General features: G+C 68.0%; 4 protein-coding genes across 5 annotated transcripts; 2 read left to right on the top strand and 2 right to left on the bottom strand.

Annotated features, from left to right (window-relative positions):
- Window positions 1-1098: 1098 nt before the first annotated feature.
- Window positions 1099-2201, top strand: LOC132245865 (zinc finger protein 628-like). The gene is made up of 2 exons (XM_059719051.1): window positions 1099-1735; window positions 1808-2201. The coding sequence occupies exons 1-2, from the start codon at window positions 1099-1101 to the stop codon at window positions 2125-2127; spliced, it is 957 nt and encodes a 318-aa protein (XP_059575034.1). The 3' UTR covers window positions 2128-2201.
- A 359-nt stretch (window positions 2202-2560) lies between these two features.
- Window positions 2561-9320, bottom strand: ARHGAP9 (Rho GTPase activating protein 9). Its single transcript, XM_059719278.1, has 17 exons — window positions 8937-9320; window positions 8641-8777; window positions 7564-7788; window positions 6656-6832; window positions 6475-6576; window positions 6231-6292; window positions 5998-6085; window positions 5812-5907; window positions 5618-5716; window positions 5138-5273; window positions 4955-5059; window positions 4259-4357; window positions 4069-4146; window positions 3907-3960; window positions 3245-3379; window positions 2960-3065; window positions 2561-2850 (listed from the first exon to the last, which is right to left on the bottom strand). Exons 1-17 carry the CDS (start codon window positions 9250-9252, stop codon window positions 2673-2675), a joined length of 2193 nt encoding a protein of 730 aa, XP_059575261.1. The 5' UTR covers window positions 9253-9320; the 3' UTR covers window positions 2561-2672.
- A 1511-nt stretch (window positions 9321-10831) lies between these two features.
- Window positions 10832-18420, top strand: MARS1 (methionyl-tRNA synthetase 1). Of its 2 annotated transcripts, XM_059719269.1 has the most exons (22): window positions 10832-11011; window positions 12011-12101; window positions 12211-12289; window positions 12382-12516; window positions 12792-12867; window positions 12956-13128; window positions 13300-13412; window positions 13538-13654; window positions 14914-15117; window positions 15296-15497; window positions 15705-15779; window positions 15890-16060; window positions 16139-16234; window positions 16387-16504; window positions 16614-16827; window positions 16907-17038; window positions 17124-17228; window positions 17313-17496; window positions 17575-17646; window positions 17837-17863; window positions 17998-18081; window positions 18169-18420. In XM_059719269.1, exons 1-22 carry the CDS (start codon window positions 10861-10863, stop codon window positions 18319-18321), a joined length of 2772 nt encoding a protein of 923 aa, XP_059575252.1. In that variant the 5' UTR covers window positions 10832-10860; the 3' UTR covers window positions 18322-18420. The 2 variants fall into 2 exon arrangements, with proteins under 2 accessions (XP_059575252.1, XP_019346961.2); XM_019491416.2 differs by lacking the exon at window positions 17837-17863.
- On the bottom strand, window positions 18239-19167 carry DDIT3 (DNA damage inducible transcript 3). The gene is made up of 2 exons (XM_006266784.4): window positions 19021-19167; window positions 18239-18940 (listed from the first exon to the last, which is right to left on the bottom strand). The coding sequence occupies exons 1-2, from the start codon at window positions 19165-19167 to the stop codon at window positions 18533-18535; spliced, it is 555 nt and encodes a 184-aa protein (XP_006266846.3). The 3' UTR covers window positions 18239-18532.
- Between the last annotated feature and the right edge of the window lie 408 nt (window positions 19168-19575).

The following is a 19575-nucleotide window of genomic DNA, read 5'->3' on the forward strand; positions in this document are numbered from 1 at the left end:
CCAGGCCAAGGGCAGTTTCCTGCCCTTCCCCCCCCCTCCCCACCCCACACTGGGGCCCGTAGGCTGGGTGTGGGGCCAGCTCCTGCGAGGGGAGTTTTCTCACCTGCAGCCACTGCGCTGCCTTGGGCGGGGGCCGGATGCCTGCCGAGCTCCACCCTGGGCAGGCGGGCATCACAGGGCTGTGGTGGGGGGGGTGCTGACCTCTGGGGTCATGCAAGGACACCAGGGCTCTGCAGGGGGTGGGGGTGCAGGCCCAAGGGGCTACAGGCTTCTCACCAGCTCCCACCCCCCAGCTCTCACCTGCTGCAGCTCTGCTCTTCGAGGCCCTGGGAGAGGTGAGATCCTGCATAGCCTCCCCTGGAGATCAGCCTGAGTGGGGGACCCGGCCCCATAGACCCTCCACCCTGGGAGGACCCGCAGCTCCACCCTGGGAGACCCGCAGCTCCCTGGCTGGAGCTGGGGTGGCAGAGACGTGGCCACCCCAGCTCCAGCCCGGTTGAGTCCATGGCACCCAGCCCTGCCGGTGCCCCTCTCCTGACCTGCAGCACCCAGACCTGTTGGTGCCCCTCACTCCTGACCCGCAGGCTGCTGATGCCCCATCAAAGGGCTGTAAAGGAAAAGGCCAATGCCCACCCCCCCTTCTAGTCAGTGCCCTCTGGTGGGGAAGGGCTCCTGCCCCAGGGATGGGGGTGTGAGGGGCTTCAGGACTCCCAGATGAAGCCCCTCTTGCCTCCACCCACTCACCAGGCCAAGGGAGCAGCCTGGGGGTCCCTCACACTGCTCCCTGAAGGGCTCCCTCGTGGGGAGGGCAGCCAGGGAGGGGCCCCAGGGAGCTGTGCTCCCCCCCCAAGCATGGGCTGGGCTGGGCTGGGAGGGGCACGTGATGTGGTCGTAGGGGTGGGGCTGCGCCCCCGGGAGAGTGGGACAGATACTGCAGGCAGGTGGGGGCATAGGCAGGGCTGCAGGTTGGGAGTGAGGGGCACAGCAGGGCCTGGGGTGGGGGAGGGCGGGAGCAGGGGCTGCGGGTCGGGAGTGCGGGACACCGGCGGTGCGGGAGGCCTCTCGCTGAGGCTGTTCCCCCCCACCCCGCCAGGCGCGATGCTGAAGCCCCCCCCGCCCCCGCTGCCCTCCCCGTCCTGTCAGTGCGGCTGCGGCCGCACCCAGGCCGAGCCCCGCGGGGCCGGGACGCGCAAGTTCAGGTGCGGGGCCCGCGGGGCCGGCGTCGAGGATGAGCACGAGCTGCGGGAGCACCAGCACCTGCACGGCGGTGAGATCCACCCCCCTCGCAAGACCCTCCCTTGCCCTTGCCCCGCACCGGGGGGAGGGTCTGGCCGGGCGGGTGCTGAGCGCGGGGTCCCCGCAGGGCCGGACCCGGTCGCCCGCTCCAGCCGCCGCCGCTTCCCGTCCTCGGGCCCGTTGAGCGCCCGCCGCTGCCTCCCGCTGGCCCCGATCCGGGCCTGGGTCCCCGCCGACGAGCCGCTGGACCTGTCCCTGCCCAAGGCGGGCGCGAGCCCCGCGCTGCTGCTGCCCGAGCCCCGGCCCCGATCCGGGGCGGCGCGGGGCGTGAGACCCTCGTCGCAGCCCACTCTCGCTCCGGCTCCGGAGCCCGGACCGGGATCGGGGCCGCGGCGGCGGAGGCTGCAGCGCACCGGGGACGGGCTCTACGCCTGCGGGCTTTGCCCCAAGACCTTCCACAAGAGCAGCTCGCTGCTGCGGCACGAGTACGAGCACACGGGTGAGTCCCGTGGGGGGCTGGGGCTGGGGGTTCCCCGGCCCGCACTGACCCTGCTCCTGCCCCACCCCCCAGGCCGGAGGCCACACGAGTGCGGGGCCTGCGGGGCCGCCTTCAAGCACAAGCATCACCTGCGGGAACACGCGCGGCTGCACTCGGGCGAGCGCCCGTTCCTCTGCCAGCGCTGCGGCCGCCGCTTCGCGCACTCCGGCTCCTACTCGCAGCACGTGAAACGCCGCCACCTGCCCGGCCCCAACCCCCGCACCGGCACCTGCACCGACCCCGACCCCGGCCCCGGCCCCGAGCCCGGGGGGCGCCGGGAGCGCGCCGCCGCCGCCCCGCAGTGGATGTGGGGGGCGCCCCCCGCTCCGCCCCCAGCCCCCGGGCTCTTCTAAGCCACGGACGCGCGTGGAGGGGATTTGGAGGGGTCTGCGATGGTTCAGAGCAATAAAGGAGTGAGCGGCTCGGACGCCTGGGCTCTTTCTCCGGATGCGGCCCGGGCCGGACGCCTGGGTTCCCCCCAGCTGCGGAGAGCGGGGGAGCCTGGGTCGGGGATGGTGGGGACGTGGGGGCGGGGGGGCACCCCAGGATGTCTGGGTTCTCCCTGAGTTGCAGGTGGAGGGAGTTGCAGACCTGGGTTGGGGAGAAGTAGGAGTCTGGGGCGGGGAGGGCAGACCCCGGACGCCTGGGTTCTCCCCCAGCTGCGCGGGGGCCTAGGTGGGGTGCGCTCCACCCCGCTGTGACACGGACCTGGGCTCTGCGGGACTCCCCCGGGGGATGGCTCCGGGCCCGGCCCTTCCCCTCGCCCCTGGGGGCTCTTCCCCTCTCCTCCCTCCTCCCCCCAAGACACACAGAGCAGAGACTGGGCGTCCGGAGCCGGCAGCGCCGCTTTACTTGGGGGTGGCGGGGAGTGTAACACGGCCCCGATCCAGCGGGGGGGTCAGGGCTCGGGGAAGACACGCGGGAACTCGTTGAGCAGCAGCTCGACCACGCGGGGCTGCGCGTCCACGGCCGCGGCCAGGCTGGACACGTCCCGCTCGGGCCGCAGCAGCGTGGGGCCGAACACGATGCCCAGGTTCTGCCTCGTCATCCGGTTCGTGTCGGCGTGGGCCGTGACCCTGGGGGGCGGGGGAGGGGTCAGCCCGGCCAGTGCCCCTCACTCCACCCGCAGCCCCCCCAGCCCCGCCGGTGCCCCTCACTCCACCCGCAGCCCCTGCTCCCCCGCACCTGCGGAGATGAGCTAGGAGGTAGCGCAGGGTGTCCCGGTTGGGAGCGGGGAGGCTCCGCACCAGCTCGGCCGCCTGCAGCACCCGCTCCTCGGCGTCCGGCAGCTCTGCGGGGAGGGGGACAGCTCCAAGCCTGCACCTGGGACCCCCGGCCCGCGTCCTCTCCCCCCCGCCGGGACTCCTGGGTTCCTCCGATCATCGCTCCCCGCCCCCCGGACGCCTGGGTGCCTCCAGCCGCCCCCCTCCCCGGAGTTCCCTGCCCTGCGGGAGGGCGCGCGGCACTCACTGGCGGCTGCCGCGAGGGCAAGGCCAGGCTCGGTGGGCACGAGGGGCTCGGGCAGCTCCCGCAGGAAAAGCTTCAGGGCTCCGGTCACCACGTGGATGTCGTCCCACTCGGGCTCCCGCAGACTCAGTCGCTCCCCTGGGAGCGGGGGGCGGCGTCAGCCCCACCCCACCAGCTCCGCGGGCCGAGCTGTGCCGGGGACCCTGCCCCCCAGCCTGCCGGGCCTGGCAGGGGAGGGGGCGCCTGGAGGGGTCGCGACGGGGACGGGTGATGTGGTGGGACCCGGGGGTAGGTGGGTCCTGAGTGGCCGGGGGCCGCTCTAGGGTGGCTGGAGGGTCGGAGCAGGGGGGCGCGGCGGGGGGACGGCGATTAGGGGGATTCAGGGAGGTAGGAATGGGTGATCGGGGGGAGGGGGCGGTTCCGTAGAGGGGGGGGGACCTGGGGGCTCCCGGGGGGGGGGATTCTGGGGAGGTCAAGTCTCCAGGGGGGTCTGGGATCTCTCGGGGGGTCCTGGAGGGTCGGTCTTCTCGGGGGTCCGGGGGGCTCCAAGGCCGGTTGCAGAGGATTCGCGGGTCCCAGGAGGGCTCCGGGGAGGCTCTAGGGGGGATCCAGGGGGCGATCCCAGGGGGTGATCCCAGGGGGCCCAGCGGCTCCGGGGTCCCTACCTTGTGCCGGCAGCTCAGGGAACACGTACCGCCCGTCCGAGGTCACGGCTCGCTCTGCAACACGGTGGGGGGGGGAAGGGGGGGTGAGCGGTGCTGCCCACGGGCCTTGGGGGCGGCAATGGACACCCCCCCCCGCTCCCCCGGGCTGGGGCCGTTGCTCACCGCGGTCCACGGCGAAGCGCAGCTTCTGGATGACAGACAGGTTCCCGCTCACCCGGTAAATCCCGTCCACGTCCAGACCTGGGGAGGGGGCACTGCTGAGACGCCTGAGCCGTCTCCGCCCCCCCCACCACTCTGGGGGCACAGGCCCGGGGGCGGGGCTCCCGGGGGAGGGTCTCGGGGGTCCCGGTACCTCGCTCCTCGACGGCGCGCACGCAGAGGCGGACGAAGCGCGGCACCGTGTCCCCGTCGCGCTGGCAGAGCGCGTCCAGCCGGCACCCGAACACCTGGTCTAGGGGGGCAGGCCGGCTTGGGGCGGGCTGACTGAGGGGTATGCCCTCATCCCCTCCGCACCCCCCTCCCCCCCGGCCTTCCAGACCCCCCTGAAGCAGCCCCCCGACCCCCAGGACCCACCACCCCACAGACCTCCCATGACCCCCATGCCTCCACCACCTACTACCTGGACCCTTCCCCCCCGCCTTGTCGCAGCCCCTCCAGGGGTCACCTTCCTGCAAGACCCCGCTCCTGCCCCTGCCAGAGTCTGGGGGCTCGTTGCAGGATTTGCATAGAAATCCCTCCGGGGGGGGCAGGGGGTCTGGGCAAGGGCTGGGTCCAGATGGAGGAGTGAAGGAGGGGGGTCTGGCAGGGGGCGGTGCGGGGCTTGGAAGTGGGGAGGGCTTGACCAGGGGCCAGGGAAGGGCGGGGGCTCCAGGCAGGGTCCCCGAGGGGTCTGGGGGGGGGTTTGGGTGGAGTCCAGGTGGGATTCCTGGAGGGTCCCAGGGGGGGTTCCTGGGGAGGGGTCCTGGGGGATGATCGGGGAGAGTCCTGGGAGGTGAGGGAGGGGTCCCGGTCAAGGTCCCTGGGCGGGGGGGTCTGGAGGTGGTCTCACCTCGGATGAGTCCCTTCTCCTGTAGGCTCTGCAGTGGCGGCCGCTTGGCGATGAAGCGCCGCAATTTGCTCTTGACCCGCTTCTTCTCTGAGCTCCGGGGGGCGCCTGGGGGGGGGGCCGCGGCGTGAGAGTAGCCAGGGACCCCCAAGTCCCACCCCGAACACCCCTCACATTGCCGCCTACCTGGGAAGTTGCTGCCGTCCTTGTCCTTCAGCCTCGGTCCCTCATCGTCCTCATCTGCACTGAAGTCCAGCAGCTCTGCACTGCCGGCCCGGTGCAACGAGTAGGACAGGGGGGAGTCCAGGGGGTTCTCCCGGTCCTGGGGGCAGAGGGTGTCAGGGGGCTGCGGGTCAGGAGTAAGGGGCACTGGCAGGTCTGGGGGGCAGGGGAGTGAGGGGCACCAGCTGGGCTGGGGCAGGGGGCTGCAGGTTGGGAGTGAGGGGCACCCTCCAGGCTGTGGGGACAGGGAGTAAGGGGCCCTGGCCAGACAGAGGGTGGGGGCAGGGGACTGAGGGCTAGGAGTTAGGGGCACCAGCAGGAGTGGAGGGGGATGGGCAGTGGGTCGGGAGTGAGGGGCCCTAGCCAGGCGGGGGAGCAGAGGGCTGCAGGTCGGAGGGAGGGGCACTAGCTGGGGGGGGTGCAGGTGGGGGTGCGTGGACTCACGAGGCGGCGGATCACAGCACGGATGCCCTGGTACCAGCCCTGGATCTCTGCCTCGTCGTCTGACTGCAGCAGGAATTCGTTGCCTGTCACCGTGCGGAACTGGGGGGGCAGGTCAAGGGTCAGGGCTGGGCGGGGTGTGGGGGGGCAGAGGCAGGTGGGGCTGGCTGCCCCCTCCCAGCCTGGCCCCCGCTCACGTGGATGACGTTCTTGCGACTGGACAGGTCCCGTGCCCAGTCCAGTGCTGCCCCACGCAGGTCCACACTGCTCTCGGGTCGGCTGCAGCCCGACTTCTGAGGGGCAGATGTCAGAGGTCAGGGTCTGTGACCCCTGGCCTGCAGGCCCAGCCTGCCTGGCCCTCCTCCCCAGCGCCCCCCACTCACCCCTGTAGCTGGCACCGGGGCCTTGGGGTCCTTGTAGAAGATGAGGCTGTTCCCGGCCAGCACCACCCAGGAGACCCCCCAGCTCTTTCTGTGGGGAGACATGTGAGCAGGGCCCCCTCCTGGCCCCCAGCCCAGGCCCAGCTTCCTGGTCCTGGGGGTGGGGCAGCACCCAGCTGTGGGGTCCTGGTCCCCCCAGCCCCTCAGGGACACTGTGGCCATGAAGACCCCCGTACCTGAGCTTCCGGCCACCCTCCGCGATCTTGGTCTTGTTCAGCAGCCCGAATCTCTCCACCTCCTGGGGGGGGGGGGGGGGGGTGGCAGGGATCAGGCCCAGCCCCCCTGACCCTCATAGCCAGTACCATGGGCCCCCAGCTCTTCCCCCCAACCCCGCTGCCCAGGCTGGCTCCCCCTCCCCAGTCCCAGGCTTGGGGGGGGGCCTGTGCGGGTGAGTCCGGAGAGGGGTCAGGGGTCACTCACATGGGGCAGGTCTGGGAGCCGGGGGCTGGCGTCGGTGGTGGGAGACTCGAGCCCCAGCCAGGCCTCCAGGCCGTGGTGCGAGCGGTTGCGGCGGTGCGTGGCCTGGAGGGACAGGGGTGATGGGTCCGGCCCCCCAGGGACCCCCCAGTCCCCCATACCCCCCAGGCCCCGGGGGTCTCACCTTGGGGGTACGGCTCTCAGGCAGGATCATGGACCTGGTATAGCTGAGCCGCCCCAGCCGGCCTCGGCTCCCCTCTCCTGCCAGCTGCAGAGGAGCTTCTGGGGGGCTCTCTGGGGGGGTATCTGGGGGGATCTCTGAGCAGGCATCTTTGCTGCTGGGATCTGCGGGCACCAGGCTCTGCCGGGAGAGTTCAGCTCAGCCTGCGGCTCCCAGGTGCCCTCTCCACCAGTGCATCTCACTCCTGACCCACAGCCCCCACAACGGGTGCCCGCCCTGCCAGTGCACCCTGCACCCAGCTCCCCAGCAGAGTAATTAGCACAGAACCAGCCAGCACCTGGTGGGCAGCCTGGGAGCCAGTGACCAGGCAGGTTGGGGGGGGGGCTGTCACATGCCAGGAGAGGGGGCACTACATGTGTGAGTCCACAGGACAGGTGTGCACAGTCTGGTCTGGGGATGCTTCTGTGCACTTGTGATCACACACACACGCATGTGCACCCAGGAGCAGTAGCTTGCACACACATGTGATCCCACATATGTATGCACACAGGAGCAATACATTGTTACATGCATACAGGATCCCATGTGTGTGCACATGGGGGGGTGGCTTGCATGCACTCATGCTAATACACGTGTGTGCATATGGGGTGGTACACTATATGCACATGTAATCACCTGTGCATGTTCACATGGGTGCAGTGACTTGCATGCACATGGGATCACACGTGTGTGCACAGGGACTGTCCACTGCATGCATGTGTGATCACATGTGTGTGTGCATATGGGACAATGGCTTGCATGCATTTGTGCATGCGTCCAGGCCAGCAGCCCAATCCTTGTGCTGGGGGTGGGTCACCCCAGCCTCCCTTCCCCCAAAGCTAGGGGGCCCGCAACCCCCACCCCATGCCCACCGGTTCACGGTGGCGCCGGGGTGGCTTCCAGGACTTGTCGCCCGTCTGGCGGTTGTAGAAGTAGCAGCGCCCAGAGTCCGGGTCAAAGTGCCGCTCCCAAGCATCCAGCACCTGCAGCGGGGGGCACCCGGGGCTGGGGGTGGGGGGGTCACCCTGTGGCCGCTGCAGCTCCGCCAGGTTGTAGTACAGCGGGGAGGGCTCCATGGCGGAGTGGGGGGGCAGTGCCTGTGGGGAGGGGCAGTTACCTGTGGGCCCCAAATCCTGTCCTCCCACCAGTCACTCCTTCACAAGGGGCCCCTGACAGCAAGGTGCTGCAGGTTGGGAGTGAGGGGCACCGGCAGGGCTGGGAGGGCAGGGGACTGCGGGTCAGGAGTGAGGGGCACCGGCAGGGCTGGGCTGGCAAGGGGTTGTGGCTCAGGAGTGAGGGGCACTGGCAGGGCTGGGGATGGGCAGAAGTGAGGGCATTGATCTGGTCTAAGCCAGTGACTCCAGCCCTGCTGGTGCCCCTCAGTCTCAACCCGCTGCCCCTTGCCCCCTCAACCCCACCCGTGCCATGCCCTTCACTCCTGCCCCGCAGCCCCGCCCCAGTGCCCTGCTGTCCCTCCCCAGCTCCCCCTGTGTGCTATGGCCACCTCCTGCCCTGGCCCCCACCCCAGCACCCTGCCAGCCCAGGGAACCCCGGAGTCTGGGGCAAGGGCTCACTTGGCCTGGGCCTTGCCGGGGATCAGCGAGGGGCCATGAGGCCAGGGGAGTTGAGCAGGGCCCTGGTAGGGCAGCACCCCAGGAACTGCCCCTCCCCTGCACTCCCCACATCCTGTGCGAGCCTCCCCCCCGCAAGCTGCATTTCCCTCCGTGGGCATAGAAAATAGGGAAGAGGAAGTTGTGTGGGGGGGAGGCTCCTATATGAAACCAGGGCTGGCAGTGGGGAGCTGCAGGGTGGGCAGGGGGCTGTGGGTCGGGAGTGAGGGGCACCGGTAAGGCTGGGCAGGGCAGGGGGCTGTGGGTTTGGAGTGAGGGGCAGGGGTGGGGCTCGGGGCAGCTGTGGCACATGTGTTCATGCCTAGACCCCCCACTCACCTCCGGGGCACAGACTCCCTGGCCCCCCTCATCCCCCTGTGACCGGCGCCGCTCAGGCAGGGACTGGCAGGGGGCTGTGGCCATGACCATGGCTGTGGGCAGGTTCTCCAGAGACCGGACCCGTGGCAGTGGGAGCCCTGGGGGGGCAGAGACCCATCAGAGCTCCCTGCAGCCTCTGTGGGACACCCCGCAGCCCAGTGCCCCCTGCGGGGTGACCCTGGGGCTGGCCTCATGGCCGAGTGCCCCTAGGGCTGTGTCAGGCCAGGCCGGTGCTCCCCCCCACCCCTAGCACTCACCTGCGGAGCTGGGCAGCTCCATACTGGCCCTCTTGGCCCCACTCCCTGGCTCCGTCATGCCCTCAGGGGGCACCGGGGCCACGTAGGTAGCGGGCACGAAGATGGGGCGGGTGCGGCGGGAGGCACCTTCTCGCCGCACCTGCCACCAGTCCTCATTGGCCTGGCGCAGCAGCCGGAAGCGCTCGCCAGCCGCGATGGCCACGGGGCGCCCGTCCGCACCCACGTAGGCGTAGTCATACAGCGCCTGCAGCCCCATGGCCGGGGCTGGTGCCCGGCGCCACGTCCGCCCCTCCAGCCACCACCGGGCGGGCAGCATCGTGGCCGGGGTGGGGTGGAGGGGTGGACTGGATACCTGCAGGGAGAAATGGGACCCACGGCTAAGTCTAGGGGGCACTGGGGGGAGGGGGGGCCCTGCTCCGGGGCCCCGAAGCTACAGGAAGCCGGAGGCTGCTGTAAGAGGAAGCCGGCACGCGCTGCGGCTTTGTGTCTCAGCTGCGTGGCAGCCGCTGGCGGGGGCAGGGCCGCGGGCTGGGGGGCACGAGTTATGGTGGGGGGCAGGCCAGAGGCTGGGAGTTCAGGGTGCAGAGGCAGGGCCTGGCTGGAGGGAAGGCGGGCACCAAAGGGTTAATGCACTCATGGGTGCCCTGGGTGCTGGGACTGAGCTGGGCAGGGGTCTCTCCAGCCTGGCAGGGGGCCAGGACACAGCCCCGAGCAGGTCACAGCCCCCTCAACACCATTCCCGAAGCCCCATCTTCCCATTTCGTAGGTGGCAAGGTTGAGGCTGGGAGAGGAGGGGGCCGCGAAGGAGGGAGAACCCAGGCATGCTGGCACCCAGGCCCGGAGCCCTGCTGGGCTCCCCGGGCAAGGGGGGAGTCTCCCCTGGGGCTCCCAGCCCCACCCCTGGGCCCTCCAGGCTGGGGGGGCAGCCCTGACTTGCAGGGGCGGGGGCAGCAATGCCCGCCGATGCCCATAAAAGGAGACGTGACCTCAGTGCCGCGTGTGTGCATCCCCCCCGCCAGCTGTGATGCTGGGCGCTACCAGACCCGTCATGGGGGGGTCCCTGTGTCGCAACCCCCCCCCCACTCACCTCACCCCCGTCGCCTGCGTGTCTGTCAGGGAGGAGGGTCCGCCCCCCCATGTGACAGCTGCCAGGCCTGCTGCGACTTCCTCCCCCCCCAGCTCCCCGCGGCGGGGGGGGGGGGGCAGGATGCCTGGGTTCTCTGCTGGGGGGAAGCCAGGTGCAGTGGTTAGAGCGGGCCCGGACGCCGGGGTCACGGGGGCGCAGTGGGGGGCCAGGAGCAGGGGCCGCAGCCGGGCACCTGGGTTCTGCCATGGGGGGAGGGGGCTGCCGCCCCCCGCCCACGCGTGACATCAACCCGTGACATCAGCCTCAGTGTACAGCCGGCGCGGTGACATCATAGGTGATGTGGCAGCCAGCCGTGGTGTGTTGTCGGCATGGGGAGGCTTCCCTGTGATGTCATGCACTCTAGGATGACGTTTGTGGTGACATTGTGAGGCTTTTTGGGTACACAGAGTGACATCACAGGGTATCGTGACGTCATGGGGTGCTGTGACATCATGGCGAGGGATGATGGTGTCATGCAGTGGATCTACTGGCATCATGGGACAAGACAGTGAGGATCACTGGCAGGACAGTGCTCTGGTGACATCACGGGGTGGCAGCCGACACTGGGGGTGGGGTGTGCTGGTGACATCATGACGAGTGCTGGTGACGTCACGATGTGTCAGGCGCCGCGGCGACGTCATGGAACAAGGTGGTTATGTCACAGGGCGTATGGTGACATCACGCTGCAGTGACATCTCCCAGACGCGCAGGGGTGTGACGTATCGGGCCCCGCCCCGTTTCGGTCGCCCTGGTGACGGCGGCTGCTTCCGCCTGGCGCCGCTTCCGGCCACGCGGTGCATGCCGGCCGGGGGGGGGCTCCCGGTCAACCCCGCCCTCCCGGAGATGCGGCTGCACGTGGGCGCGGGGCCGCACGGGGCCAAAGTGCTCGCGGCCGCGGCCTGGGGCCCCCCCGGCACCGCCCCCGGCCTCGCCTGGGCCCCCCCCGGCGGTGAGACCCCCCCCTCTCCCCCGGCCTCGCCCGGCCCCCCCGGCGGGGAGACCCCCCTCCTCCCCCTGGCCTCGCCTGCCCCCCCCCCCCCGGCGGGGAGACCCCCCTCCTCCCCCTGGCCTTGCCTGCCCTGCCCCCCCCCGACGGGGAGACCCCTTCTCCCCCCGGCCTCGCCTGCGCCCCCCCCCGCGTGGAGACCCCCCTCCCCCCCCCCCCCCCCCCGCCTCGCCTGCCCCCCCCCGCGGGGAGAACCCCCCCCCCTCCTCCCCGGCCTTGCCTGGCCCCCTCAGCAGGGAAACCCCCCCCTCCGCACCCCCCGCGGCCTCACCTGGGGCCCCCACGGTGAGATCCCCCCCCACTCCCCAGCAGGGAGACCCCCTGGCCTTGCCTGGCTCCCCCGTAGTGAGACCCCCCTTCCTCCCCTGGCCTTGCGTGCCCCACCCCCCTGCAGGGAGACCCCCCCCCTCCTGCCTTGCCTGGCCCCCCCCCTCCCGGCGGGGAGACCCCCCCAGCCTTGCCTGGCCCCCCCCCCCGGCGGTGAGACCCCCCCCCCCCCGGCCTCGCTTGGGGCCCCCCCAACAGTGAGTGCGACTGCCCCCCCCCCACTACCCTGGGACAGCTGGCTGCTCTGACACTCCCAGAGACCCTCCCTAATCCCAAGGCCCCCGTCCGCCCCCACTCGCGTCCCCTGCAGCCCCACCCCCAACAGCCCTGGGCCCCCACTGCTTCCGCCCCCACACCTCCCGGGAGCCCCCCTGCATGGCTTCCCCTGCTAGAGCCCTCCTGCAGGACTTCCACAGGACCCCCTATAGAGCCCCCCCAGCTCCGACCCAGGAAGCCCCTGACCCCCCCTGGAACTGTCCCCCAGATGCCCAACCCTCGGAGGCCCTGGACTCCCCCCACCCCCCTCCCCAGCACCCTTCAGACGCACCCCCCATGTCTCTGGGTTGGGCCCTGCCCATAGGCCCCCCCTCACTGCCTGGCGCTGGCCCCCCACAGAGCACGTGGTTCCGTTCCTGACGCAGCCGTGCCTGCCGGCCCTTCAGCTGGACAGCGGCGCCGTCCTCTTCTCACCCAACGCCATTTGCCGGTGAGGGGCATCAGGTTGGGGGTGTTGGGCATGGAGGGGAGGGGGCTTGGACTCCTGGGTCTTTTGGGCGATGGGGGCCGCGCTCACCCCTGCTGTGCTGCACCCACAGGTATTTCTTCCTCCTCTCCGGGAAGGAGCAGGATGATGTGGCCAACCAGTGGCTGGAGTGGGAGGCCACAGAGCTGCAGGTGGGTGTGGGGCCAGTGGGGGGGGCATGGGCCTCTCCCTGGCTGCAGCCCTGCCCACCCTCATTCCCCCACCCTGGTCTGTGTCCCCCCAGCCGGCTGTTTCGGCCGCCCTGTATCTGCAGCTGGTGCAGGGGAAGCCGGGAGAGGAGGCGCTTGCGCCCGTGCGAGAGGCGCTGGCTCACGTGGACCAGGGCCTGGCCCAGCGTGGCACGACCTACCTCACTGGGGTGAGCGGGGCGAGGAAACTGAGGCAGGTGGGGGGGGTGAGGTCTGGGTGCCACAGGGTGTGCACAGTGGCTGTGCCCGTTGGGAAGGGGCCTCGGGCTGTGGTGGCACCAGAGCACCGTGGCATTGCCATCTTGCCCCCATGATATTCTTAGAATACCTCCCACAATGTCAGCTGACACCCCATGACATCCTCGATGTGCCCTGTGATGTCACTCCCATGACCCCCATCCCCTGGCTCTCGCTGCCCTGTGACGCTCCCCACTTTCCCTGCCAGGATGCGGAGTCAGTGGCCGACGTGGTCGTGTGGGGGGCCCTGTTCCCGCTGTTCCAGGATGGCTCCTGCCTGCCAGGTAGGGGGGGTTGGTGGTGGGTGGGGGCTGAGGGGTTGTGGGGGGCAGCTGTGTGCTCAGAGCTGACCCCCCTGCCCCTCCCTTGCAGACAACCTGGGGCTGCTGGGCAGCTGGTTCCGGAGCATGAGCCAGCTGGCGCCGTGCCGCGCTGCAGCCGCAGCCGTGCTGACCCCTGAGGGGGCGCGGGAGCTCCGAGCCCACCTGCAGCGGCAGCCGGTGCCTAGCCCAGCCTCCAAGCGCCCGGCCACCAATGAGCCCGAGGTACCAGCCCTGGGTGGGGAGTCCCACCTTGGCACTCTGGGAGAGCGGGTGGCTCTGGGCCCCACTGGCAGGGCACCTGGCTCCTCACTGAGCATGGCACTGGAGCTGTATCCTGCCCACGTGGGCCCTCGCCGGTCTGCAGTGCTGCCCCTCAGCTGCCTGTGCCCACAGGAGGAGGAGTCAGCCGAGCATGCCCTTTCGGAAGAGGACATCGCTGCAGCTGCCGACGCCTGGGCCCAGGGCACAGCCGCGCTGCCTGAACCCTGGCAGCCCCAGCATCCCGTGTGAGTATCCAGGGGCATGGGTGCGGGGACATGCCCCCTTGCCCTGTGTCCTTCCCCGCTGGCTTGCATAGACGGATGTGGGGGGCAAGCCCTCCACTTCTTATGGCCCCCACCTTCCCCCCCAGGCTGCCTGTGGCCGGCCGCAAGAATGTGCTCATCACCAGCGCGCTGCCCTACGTCAACAATGTGCCCCACCTGGGCAACATCATTGGCTGCGTCCTCAGTGCCGACGTCTTCGCCAGGTAAGGTCCTGCCCAGCACCTGCCCCGGGGTCCCCAGGCCTGTGGGGCGCAGCTGGCACTTCTCCCTGGGGCTGCATGGGGCTCTGGCAATAGGCACCTTACATGGAGCCATAGAGAAGCAGGGCTGGCAGGGAGCTCCAGAGGCCGTAACCAGTGCCAGCCTGGCCTGAGGCAGGATCAGTCTTGTGTAAACCAGCCCGGGCATGTCTGTGATCTGAACTTGTGGTAAAACCAGTCAGCTCTGACCTGACACGAGTCATCATGCCCAGCCCTGCCACAGGGAAAGCAGGTAGCCACAGCGGCCTGTTGTTGCAAAAAGTTGTTAATGTGTTCTCCAGAAATAATTGTCGGGTACTGGATCAGAGCCTGGGTCCACTTTCCCTGTCTCCTGTGTCGCGCAGTGGTGGAGAGCAGGGGCTGGAAGGAAGACAGGGTCTGAGCATGGGTTTTTTCCCCCTATTCCTTTCTCACCTCCAGCCTTGGAGGCCCAGGACACTCTGGGAGCTACTGAGCTTGGGACTGATAGACACGGCATCTGCATCAATATCCCTCTTCTCTGAGAAGTGGGGTCCAGGCTCTGGGAATCTGGCTGAACTCTCAGCTCCCCCAACCTCTGGTTGCCACAAGTCCCTTCCATCCCCCCTTTCATTACACATGGGGTGAAAAAGAACTTCCTGGTGTTTAGTTTTAAATTAGCAACCTGCTGGTCTCATTTCCCCACGGCCTTGTCTGGTGAGACAGTCAGGAATAAATCCCTAGTGACCTGCTCTTCGCCATTCGGGGTGTTGTAAACTCTTCTCCTGCTCTCTGTGATGCTGAACAGGCCTGGCCTCTAAGTCTCCTTATGTGGAAGTGCCTCCAGGCAGGGGCTGTACTCCCTGCTACAGGGGAAGGCAAAGCCCCTCCAGTCTGTAGCCGTCTGACTGGGGGGGATGATTGCTTCCTGACCCTTAGTGGAGGAGCAGGACCCTTTGGGGTTGATGCCCAGCAGGAGCATTGGCACAGTCCCCTTGGCCCACCAAGCCTCCTGCACCCGAACTCTCAGGGAGCCCCTGGACTTTGCCCCATGGGTTCCCCCCACCTCTGGTTCCAGCCCCCTTGGGCCCCTCCTGGAGAACCACATGGACCTTCGTGTCCTTCCTTTCCCAGTCCCTGTCCCCAGCCTGGGCTGCAGCCTATGAGGGAGGCTTCATGCCAGGGGTGCCCAGGCCAGAGGGGGCTACAAGGTGCCCGCATGTGCTAGCCCTCTGCCCCCACAGGTACTGCCGCTTGCGGAACTGGAACACGTTGTACGTGTGCGGCACGGATGAGTACGGCACAGCCACAGAGACCAAGGCCATGGAGGAGGGGCTAACGCCTCGGCAGATCTGCGATAAGTACCATGCTATCCACGCTCGTGTCTACAGCTGGTTTGGCATCTCCTTCGACTACTTTGGCCGCACCACCACACCGCAGCAGACCACGTAAATACTGTTGGGGGATTAGGGAGCCCATGGTGGGGGTGGGTCTATGCTGAGGGTGCCCTCAGTCTTGGGTTGGGGCATCCCCCTTTTCACTGCCAGGGGAGGTTCTGGTCCCAGCCTCGCTGGGGCAGGCAGGGGTGGTCCCGGCCCCCTTCAGCCGCCCCCTCCCCAACTCCAGGATCGCCCAAGACATCTTTGGGCGCCTGCTGGAGCGCGGGTTCCTGCGGTCGGACATGGTGGAGCAGCTGCGCTGCGAGCGTTGCCAGCGTTTCCTGGCTGACCGCTTTGTGGAAGGCGTCTGCCCCTTCTGTGCCTACGAGGAGGCCCGTGGCGACCAGTGTGACAAGTGTGGCCGCCTCATCAACGCCATTGAGCTCAAGGTGGGGCTGGGATGGGACCGTGGCTGCCTTGGGGTCAGGAGTCTCAGGAATGGGCCTGGGGTGCATCTGGCTGGGGGTGCATCACCCTCCATCTGTGACACTCGATAGTCACCCTCCTGGCCTGGGAAAGGGGCATTGTGGGATACAGGAGGTGGCTGGGGCCTGCCATCCTTCCCACCCCTGCTCATGGCTCTGTGCCCCTGGCAGAAACCTCAGTGCAAGATCTGCCACGATTCCCCAGTGGTGAAGTCCTCCCAGCACCTCTTCCTGGACCTGCCCAAGGTGAGTGCCACCCCTCAGACTCAAACTGGGGGTGGGGGACTTCACCTGGTTCCCAGGGAGGGAATCTGGGCCCAGCCCTGCCCTGCTGACCCCCAACCCCCCACCCCCAGCTGGAGCAGCGCCTGGAGCAGTGGCTGGAGCAGTCATGGGCCACAGGGGACTGGACAGCTAATGCCCGCTTCATCACACGCTCCTGGCTCAGGGATGGGCTGCGTCCACGCTGCATCACACGGGACCTGGCGTGGGGCACACCTGTGCCCCTGGATGGCTTCCGTGACAAGGTGGGTGCTGGGAGGGGGCACCCAGCTTGTGGCTGAGCTCTGGTGCCATGTGGTAGAGCTCACATATGTTCCCCCCAGGTGTTCTACGTGTGGTTCGACGCCCCCATTGGGTACCTGTCCATCACAGCCAACTACACAGACCAGTGGGAGCGGTGGTGGAAGAACCCTGAGCAGGTGAGACCTTCCCTGGGGGATGTGGCCAGACACAGACTCCTCCTGGGTTCTCTCCGGCTCATGGCTGAAACTAGTCTTGGGGCTTGGGCTGGCAGAGGAAGGAGATACCCCAGATCCCTGGCCCTGAGCCCCGATCTCCCTTCTCCCCCTAGGTTGAGCTGTACAACTTTATGGCCAAGGACAACGTCCCTTTCCACAGCGTCGTCTTCCCCTGTTCCTTGCTGGGTGCTGAGGATGGCTACACCCTGGTGAATCACCTCGTCGCCACAGGTACACCCAGCCCCCAGTTCAAATTCTGCCCCAAGTAGAGGGGTTATCGGGGAAGGGGGATCCTGCCTCCTGCTCAGGTCGGTCCCCCTGCCCTCTCCTCCCCCCGTAGAGTACCTCAACTATGAGGATGGGAAGTTCTCCAAGAGCCGGGGCGTGGGTGTCTTTGGGGACATGGCCAAGGACACGGGGATCCCAGCTGACGTCTGGCGCTTCTACCTGCTATCGCTGCGGCCTGAGGGCCAGGATAGCGCTTTCTCCTGGGCTGATCTGCTGCTGCGCAACAACTCCGAGCTGCTCAACAACCTGGGCAACTTCGTCAACCGGTAATGAGGGGACCGTGGGGGGCAGGGGCAGCGTGGGGGACTGGGCTGGGCAGGGCTCACGGGCTGTCCTCTCCCCCAGGGCTGGGATGTTTGTGTGCAAGTTCTTTGGGGGCTGCGTGCCAGAGATGGAGCTGAGCCCCGATGACAAGCGGCTGCTGGCACGGGTGGGCCTGGAGCTGCGCCACTACACACAGCTGCTGGACAAGGTCCGGTGAGTGCTGGGGGGGATAAGGGGGGGGGTCTCCTCTGGTCCCCTCCTCTGGGTTCTGGCCTCACCCTATCCCATGCACCTGCAGGATCCGGGATGCTCTGCGCTGTGTCCTCAACATCTCCCGCCATGGTAACCAGTACATCCAGGTGAACGAGCCCTGGAAGCGCATCAAGGGCAACGATGCTGACAGGTAGGAGGTTCAGCCCCCCTGCCCTGGAGGGCCACCGATTTGGCTGTGCCCGAGGCCAGCACTGAGTGCCCCCTTGCTTTGCAGGGGCCGGGCAAGCACAGTGACGGGCGTGGCAGTGAACATGGCCTGCCTGCTCTCCATCATGCTGCAGCCCTACATGCCCAGCATCAGTGCCAGTATCCAGGACCAGCTGCGCGCCCCTCCTGCCTGCTGTGTGCTGCCATCTGCCTTCGTCTGCACCCTGCCCCCTGGGCACCGCATTGGCACGGTATATATAGAGTGAGGGGGGCTTGCAGTGAAAGGGCTACAGTACATGGAGGGTTAACATCCTCATTCCCCCACCCAGGTGACCCCCCTGTTCCAGAAGCTGGAGAACGACCAGGTGGAAGCCCTGCGCAAGCGCTTTGGGGGTGGGCAGGTGAGTGCCCCCTTCACTAATGTGGGGCTTGCCCCAGGACCCCGCCCTCTTCTGCTCCTCAGCTCTGGTCTCATCAGTCTAGGCTGGTGCCTGGGGTATCTGCACCCTGGCAGCAGGGGCTAGGGAAGCATCCCTCCCATTCTTCCTTTCTGCTCTGCTCTCTCTGCTTCACTCCTCTTTCTTCTCCCAGCCTGAAGACGATGCCTTAGAGCCCCAGGTAAAGCCCCCATCTGCTTTCCAGGGGGCAGGGCCAGGTCCATTTTGGTGGGGGTGGGGGGGTAACAGTGCATGGAGTTAAGCATAGGGAGGGGAAAGCTGTGTATTGGGGGTGACTCATCTGCCCCCCTGCAGGCTAAAGCTGCCCCACCCAAGCCCCCCACACCTGGTGTGGACCTCCAGAAGGTGAAGGAGCTGAGTGAGGAGGTGGCTAAGCAGGTGAGTGCCCCTTTCCCTTACCCTAAGCACATAGTCCCCCCCTCCCTCCCTCCACACACAGGCTCATACAGTCTGTGTCCCCCCCAGGGCACCCATGTGCGGGAGCTGAAAGCTGCCAAGGTGGAGAAGGGACAGATCGACACAGAGGTGGCCAAGCTGCTAGAGCTGAAGAGGCAGTTGGTATTGGTGGAAGGGCGTCCCCTGGAGCCCCCTGCCCCTAAGGGCAAGAGAAAGAAATAAAGGGGAGTGGGCTAGGCACAGCCCCCCCCCAGAGACAGCAGGAGGTGGTAGCCAGGATCCAAGAGTGATATATATGTACAATAAATACAGCTCCTAGTGCCTACGCTTGCACCCAGCTCTGGCAGGAGCGGGGGTGGGGAAACATGTCCCACAGGGGCCTTCAGTCTGCTGCCCCGTGGCAGGGGCCATGCCAGGGTCTGTCCGTTGGGTGCTAGGCCTGCCGGAGATTCACCATGCGCTCAATGAGGGCAGCCCGCGTGGCCTCCACTTGGGTACTGAGGCGGTCGATCTCAGCCCGCAGCCGTGCGTTCTGCGCTGTCAACTCAGCCACGCGTCGCTCTGCCTCCTGCTCCTGCTCCCGTCGGCGACGCCGTGCTCGGCCTCCCACCAGCTGCTTGCCCCGCCGGCATCCAGCACCCCCCTCTTCATCCTCAGGTCCCGTGTGGGTCGGGGAGCTGAGGCTGGAGTCAGAGCCTAGGGGGCCAGCAGGCATGGGGGCTGTCACACTCAGCAGCTCCAGCAGCTCAGAGTCTAACTCGGGGGTCTCGGCGGGCACCGGCGTGTCCAGGCCCCATAACAGAGCTGTGGTGTCCAGCGTGGCCAGGTCCTTCAGCTCCTCCTGCAGGCGCACACAGGATGAATGGGGATGGGGGTGGGATGGAAGTGGCGTAGTCCACCCACCCCAGGCCTGGCACTTACCTGCTCAGCTACCCCAGGCAGCTGGGGCTGCCTGCCAGTCTCCTCTGAGGACAGCACCTCCTGCAGGTCCTCGTACCAGGCCTCCAGCTCCCAGCTGGGTAGGGGCCCTGTGGCCCCCACCCCGAGGGGTAGCGGCTCAGCCGCCATCAGCAGCTTCTGTGTCCAAGTGGGTCAAGAAGCCTCGCTGCGGGTAAGGCACTGAGTCAGTGTGGCTGCCCCCCCACCTTGGGGTCCTAGGGGCCCTCCAGCCACCCTCCCTGGGGTGGCCCCCATGCCTCACCTGCTCTCAGGTGTGGTGATGTATGAAGATGCACTTCCTCCGTGAAGACTGGGGGGGGGTGGGAAGGGGAAGAGGTAGAGTTAAGCCTGATCTGGCTCCCCCCAGGGCTGGGCCAGGCCAGCACATCTGGTCCTGATCCCACATCTGGTTCTGATCAGGCCGGCTGCTGAGATCCAGTCCCCCTCCCCCCCTCTCTTTCCGGCTGGTTATTTTTAGCCCCCCTGATGCTGGCAGGCGCGCCCACTGTGACGTCACACAAGAGGGGGTGTTTTGGT

The sequence above is a fragment of the Alligator mississippiensis genome, chromosome 15 (genome assembly GCF_030867095.1).
Source record: "Alligator mississippiensis isolate rAllMis1 chromosome 15, rAllMis1, whole genome shotgun sequence".
NCBI lineage: Eukaryota > Metazoa > Chordata > Crocodylia > Alligatoridae > Alligator > Alligator mississippiensis.

Coding starts and splice junctions, on each gene's coding strand:
- LOC132245865 (XM_059719051.1), top strand. CDS start 1,099: ATGCTGAAGCCCCCCCCGCCCCCGCTGCCCTCCCCGTCCTGTCAGTGC. Junction 1,736..1,807: donor GCACGAGTACGAGCACACGG/GTGAGTCCCGTG, acceptor CCCACCCCCCAG/GCCGGAGGCCACACGAGTGC.
- ARHGAP9 (XM_059719278.1), bottom strand. CDS start 9,252: ATGCTGCCCGCCCGGTGGTGGCTGGAGGGGCGGACGTGGCGCCGGGCA. Junction 8,778..8,936: donor GGAGCTGCCCAGCTCCGCAG/GTGAGTGCTAGG, acceptor CTGCCCCCCCAG/GGCTCCCACTGCCACGGGTC. Junction 6,293..6,474: donor GGCTCCCAGACCTGCCCCAT/GTGAGTGACCCC, acceptor CCCCCCCCCCAG/GAGGTGGAGAGATTCGGGCT.
- MARS1 (XM_059719269.1), top strand. CDS start 10,861: ATGCCGGCCGGGGGGGGGCTCCCGGTCAACCCCGCCCTCCCGGAGATG. Junction 12,868..12,955: donor GGATGGCTCCTGCCTGCCAG/GTAGGGGGGGTT, acceptor CCTCCCTTGCAG/ACAACCTGGGGCTGCTGGGC. Junction 18,082..18,168: donor GTGAGGAGGTGGCTAAGCAG/GTGAGTGCCCCT, acceptor TGTCCCCCCCAG/GGCACCCATGTGCGGGAGCT.
- DDIT3 (XM_006266784.4), bottom strand. CDS start 19,167: ATGGCGGCTGAGCCGCTACCCCTCGGGGTGGGGGCCACAGGGCCCCTA. Junction 18,941..19,020: donor TGCCTGGGGTAGCTGAGCAG/GTAAGTGCCAGG, acceptor GTGCGCCTGCAG/GAGGAGCTGAAGGACCTGGC.